This window comes from Bison bison, unplaced genomic scaffold (genome assembly GCF_000754665.1).
Source record: "Bison bison bison isolate TAMUID 2011002044 unplaced genomic scaffold, Bison_UMD1.0 scf7180017864037, whole genome shotgun sequence".
In the NCBI taxonomy this organism is placed as follows: domain Eukaryota; kingdom Metazoa; phylum Chordata; class Mammalia; order Artiodactyla; family Bovidae; genus Bison; species Bison bison.
In genome coordinates, this window is record NW_011494609.1 from 5,508,029 (window position 1) to 5,513,076 (window position 5,048).

At 64.2% G+C, this 5,048-nt stretch overlaps 1 protein-coding gene across 1 annotated transcript in view; it reads right to left on the minus strand.

Moving 5' to 3' along the window:
- Nucleotides 1-5,048, minus strand: part of COL6A2 (collagen, type VI, alpha 2) — an 18,008-nt gene that overhangs the window by 7,122 nt on the left and 5,838 nt on the right. The window contains exons 13-26 of the mRNA XM_010834988.1: nucleotides 4,821-4,883; nucleotides 4,447-4,536; nucleotides 3,777-3,839; nucleotides 3,127-3,189; nucleotides 2,854-2,916; nucleotides 2,425-2,487; nucleotides 2,101-2,151; nucleotides 1,821-1,856; nucleotides 1,534-1,596; nucleotides 1,386-1,448; nucleotides 1,207-1,242; nucleotides 974-1,019; nucleotides 553-705; nucleotides 1-386 (exon numbers count right to left, since the gene is read on the minus strand). Of these exons, the coding sequence (XP_010833290.1) occupies nucleotides 1-386; nucleotides 553-705; nucleotides 974-1,019; nucleotides 1,207-1,242; nucleotides 1,386-1,448; nucleotides 1,534-1,596; nucleotides 1,821-1,856; nucleotides 2,101-2,151; nucleotides 2,425-2,487; nucleotides 2,854-2,916; nucleotides 3,127-3,189; nucleotides 3,777-3,839; nucleotides 4,447-4,536; nucleotides 4,821-4,883 (1,239 nt within the window). The remainder of the gene's footprint in view (nucleotides 387-552; nucleotides 706-973; nucleotides 1,020-1,206; nucleotides 1,243-1,385; nucleotides 1,449-1,533; nucleotides 1,597-1,820; nucleotides 1,857-2,100; nucleotides 2,152-2,424; nucleotides 2,488-2,853; nucleotides 2,917-3,126; nucleotides 3,190-3,776; nucleotides 3,840-4,446; nucleotides 4,537-4,820; nucleotides 4,884-5,048) is intronic.

Genomic DNA, 5,048 nt, shown 5'->3' on the forward strand with positions numbered 1-5,048 from the left:
GTTGCGCACCTGCTGCGGCTTATCGCAGGCAATGGAGTACAGGTTCTCGCTCTCGTGCTTCTCGTGGAACATGTCCCCGATGCCGATGGCCGTGACCGTCACTTCGTGGTTGCACAGTGCCCGTAGGTTGAGGTCGTCGTCCCGGGGGTCGTGGCGGCCGTCTGTGATGACCACCGCGAACACGCGGGTCTTCTGGCGCCGGCTCTCCTTGATGAGCTTGTTGTAGGCGAACTTGAGGGCCGAGGGCGTCCAGGTGCCACCAGCAATCCACTCAAGGTTCTTGACGGCCTCTTTGAAGCTGGACAGCGAGTCGATGCGCTCGTCGTCCAGCTGGATGGCTTCGAAGGTGCCCTCGTGGCTGTACTGCACGACGCCCACGCGGGTCCCTGCAGCGGGCGCGGGCGTGAGGTCAGCCTTCGCAGAGCTACGGCCCCTCCGAGACCCCTCCCGTGGGCTTCCGTCTGGATCCCAGGTGCCCTGCGTGCCGGCCCCTCTCTGCTCAAGACTGCGGCCCGGCGCTCCCGTACCCCACCCCACTGCGGTGCAGCTGACCCGTCTCCGACTTGGGGTCCTTGGCGATGGCTCCCAGCCTGTTGACCACGTTGATGACGAAGTTCTTCTCCAGGGTGAAGTTGGTGTAGCCAATGCTCTCAGAGCTGTCGATGACGAACACCACATCCAAGGCGCCACAGCGCTTCTCACAGTCTGCCGGGAGCCGGGAGAGTGGTGGGGTGGGGTCAGCGGGAACCGGGCAGGAGGGCGGAGCCGGGCGACCGAGGGGCGGGAGGGTCGCCGCGCTGACCCCCGGCCCATGGAGACACCCTTAGACGCCAGGGGCGTGCACCCAAGTGCACCATGGGAAACAGTGAACGCAACCCGGAGGGCAGGACTAGGGCAGGTGACCTTGACCCCTGGACAGGAGCCCCAAGGGAGACAAGTGCTCCGATGTAGCTGCGTGGGGGCCGCGACTCACCACAGCACCCGCAGGTCTCCCGCACGTAGGTCATGACGTCGCATTCCTGGAACACAGCCGGGTGGGCGGGGCAGAGCGTGAACCATGGGGAGGGACCAGAAGTGCTTCCTGGGAGCCTGCCGACCCTGTCCACCTCCTGCCCTGAGCTCACCCCCGACCTGTCTGTCCCTGCTGCCCTTTCTTAGGATTTTAAGACGCAGGAGGCCCCTGAGTCCAACCCAACTGCTACCTACCGTGAGGCCGGGGTCTCCTGGGGGGCCAGGCTCTCCCTGCAGGAGGAAGGGTGACCGTGAGAGGTGACATTCCTCACGGCCAATGCTGCGAGGGCTGCGGACCACGTGGTTTGGGTGCCTGTTGGTCAGGCTGACCCAGGGGCTGGGCCTCAGGGCCAAAGGCATGGTGACTGACCTACCTCAGGTCCTGGGGCTCCTCTCTGCCCTCGTGGGCCAGGCTCACCAGGGGGACCAGGATCTGCCTGAGAAGGAAAAGGGCAGGTGGGCTCTGGCAATGCTTTGGGTGGTCCCCGCACAAGGCTCTGCCCTGGGCACGGAGGTACTCACAGGCTCTCCCTTCTGGCCTTTCCTCCCAGGTTCTCCTTTGGAGCCAAAGTCACCTCTGCCCCCCTGTGACACAGGACACCCTTGTTAATAGCGCAGAGAGCTCTGTGGCCCAGCACTGCTTCCCTGCCCCAGCCTCAGCAGACCTGCCGGCTTTTTCAGGAGGAACCCGTACTCAGCAGTGCTGGCAGAGATGCAACCCCGCACAGATTCAGGGCATAGCCAGCTCCCACCCCCAGAGCTCAGCGGAGGCCAGGCGCACAGACGGCCCCATGCACCACAGTACGTACCTCGGGGCCGGGGGGGCCTGGCTCACCCTTGTCTCCCTGGGAAGCAAGCACAGGGATCACTCAGCAAGGGCCAAGGGCTGGCAGGCCCTGCAGCCCCGTCCCAGCCCTCACGGTGAGCCACGCAGGCTGTGGGAGAAGGTCTGAGGTTCCAGGAGGCCTGCCTCTTGCTGGCGCCCCGGGCCCTTCTCCACTCACCCTGGGCCTAGCAGGAACTAGCAAGAACCTTCCCTGGTCATGGCCCTCCCCCACTACCTGTCCCACGCCAGGTGCCAGGACTTACAGGTGCTCCTCGGGGTCCAGGATAGCTGAATCCAGGCCTGCCAGGGTCTCCCTGGGGGACACAGGAGGCCAGTCAGGGCAGGTCCAGTGGAAAAATGTGGAGACTAAGCCAGCTGGCCTGGACTGGGGCAGGTGGGGAGGGGCCTCATGGGCAGGGACCGCTTTGGGAAGACATACTACCCCCAAGGGTGAGAAAATGGGGGAGGTGGGGGGGTTGCTGCTCAGCCCCTGATGTCCTCCCACACCAAGGGGGCTGAGCGGGCAGATTCCTGGAAGACTTGGTCAGGCTCCCAGCCCCATCCTGGAGGGTGGGGAGGGGGCATACCTTGGGGCCAGGCTGTCCCGAATCTCCGCGGGGACCAGCATCACCAGGGTCTCCCCGAGATCCCTGAGAACAGAAAGGAGGCAAGGAGTCGGCACAGAGGGGGACTGACGTCATCCTGCTCTGACCCCCAGGTGACACTGTTGCCCCATGGGGCTGGGCATCCTGAAGGTCTCTACTCTCCATGAGCCACGTCCAGCTCCCAGGCCCCACACCGCCTCCCATCTGATAAAGCTGGACCCCTCAGGGCAGGATGAGGGTGTGAAATGCCCCCTGTCCCGCTGCCCAGGTTTTTGGGGACAGTGTCCTTCCTGCCCAAGGACAGAAGACCCAAGTGGACTGCAGGGTGGGGAAGGGGGACAATGAGGTCAAAAGACAGCGAGGGGCCTGGGTCCCAGAGCCACGGGCCCTCCTCGGCGTTCTGCTACTGACCTGTTTCCCAGGCTCTCCGACAGTCCCCTGGGGACCTCTGGGTCCAGGCAAACCACGATCTCCCTGGAAGGAAGAAGGATGAAGCACTTGAGACTCACTGTGGACGTGAGCAAGGTGGGGCTGTGCTGCCCTCCGAGAGGCCCTCAGTCCTGACCACAGTGGCCCCCGGGCTGAGTCTGAAGGTGGAGGGCAGGAGAAGGCAGGGGCTCCTGGTGCAGCCCCTCCAGCAGGAGGGCACGTGGCCCCTGTGACCACCCAGCCATGACCACTTGCCTTGGCTCCTTTGTTGCCAACCTCTCCAGCCAGGCCCCGGGGCCCCTCAGGACCAGGGTCCCCCTGTGAGAAGAAAGGCCAGGTTAGTTTGGTTTGCATGCGAGGGAGGTGGGAGAGGGGATCACTAACTCCCTAGAGGAGGAGGCCGCACACTGTGGAGGGTGACGCTGGAACAGCAGGCCTGTCCACTCAGCCTCATTGCAGCCTGGGCAGGCAGGGGCCACCAGTCATGTCCAGAGGAGGAAGCCCTCCTTGGAGCCCTTCACTCACATTTCACAGGGAGCTGGCCACCTTCGGCTTTCATCACAAGACCTCCTGTGCCAACTACAGGAACACATGTGTGCAGGGGAGGGGAGGGGAGGCCGGGGGTGGAGCAGAATGCAGCTTGCTCAACTGTGCATGGTGTGCATGGAATTGGCCCTGCCCAGGCCCCTCAGCAGGGAGTGCCTCTTGCTCTCCCAGACCCTGCAGGAAGCACCCCTTGACGGTCAGGCCCTGGGGGTCGCCTTCGTTGTCTGAGGTGGACTGTGGAGGGGGTGTTGGTCATCCCTTGTTACAGGGGCCCCGTTGGCCCCTCAACCCAGTGAGACCCCAGTGCAGACACAGACACGGCCGACAATGCCCCAGGATCCCCTAACGCAGACACTCACCTTCTCACCCTTGGGGCCGTCACTGCCTGGGCCGCCTTTGGTTCCAGGGTCTCCCCTGCGCCCCTGCAGAAAACAGGCTTGTGGAAAGGGGGGTCCTGACGGTGGGGGCCACACTGGAACCCTACTCTCTGTTCTCGCCATGAGGACTTTGGCGGTGGGGCCTGGGACCCCCTTCAGATCTGCTTCAGCCTAGACTGTGTCCTCTGATGGGCCAGTTTGTCCCAGCCGAGGGTCTGGGAATGATGCGGGCTGGGGGTTCAGGTGACATGACTGACACCAGCTGGGACCAGCTCTCTGCGTGGTCACTTAGGTCCCTGCTGGATTAGGCCAGGCCTCAGGCTGCGACCTCTCTGAGGGTCAGCCCGGAGATCGGCCTGTGTATCTCTGGGTCTAGGTTTAGCCCTCAGGGGAGTCCTGCTAGGGGGGTGAGATGGGGACACGGGGCCACTTCACAGGCACCAAGTGTCTGGCAGGGGTGTGGTTGGGCCCTGCAGGCCACTCTTTGGTGGCCCTGCTTGGTGTCTGCAGCATGGGGACAAGGGGCACATTTAGAGACGCCAGAGGATGTTGGGCTCAGAGACGCCCAGAGCAGGGAGTGTGCTGGGGTGGCTCAGCAGGAGGGAGGGGCCAGGGGGACGGGCACCCCAGGGCTGGGCGGATGTGAACTCACAGGCTCGCCTTTGGGTCCTCGGGGCCCAGGCCCGCCCTTGGCTCCTTTCAGGCCAGGACTTCCTGGGGCTCCATTGTTGCCTTGATAGCCCTGTGGGGAGGAGATAACTCAGTTACAGTGATGGCCTGGTTACACGTGTGAGTGGCCAGGGGCAGGGCCCAGCCCCAAGTGGACTCACGCCCGCTGCCTCCAGAGGGACCACGTTTGCCTCAGGTGCAGTACACCCCGGTCACCTGGCAGCAGGGCCAGAGAGATGGGGTGGGGGGTGCTCAGGGTCCAGGCTGGCCTGCATGACCACCTCCCTCCCTTCCTCACTGCCCCTTCCCCGCATAGGGTAGCACAGGCCTCAGCGCAGAGCCTCCGGGAACACTTGCCTTGCTTCCTTTTGCCCCATTCTCCCCGGGGGGGCCTCTGCGTCCTGGGCGGCCAGGGTCCCCCTGGAAGTGTTTGGAGAAATCAAGAAATCAGCCTCTTGTTCCTCAGACCCAGGAGCAGGACAGGACCCCGGTGGGGCTGGGGGCTTGCGATTCTCCTCCTGTGTCCATGGAGCAAGCCCTGCCTCCGTGTGGGCACCCCATAACCCCCATGTGTGGGCACCCCAC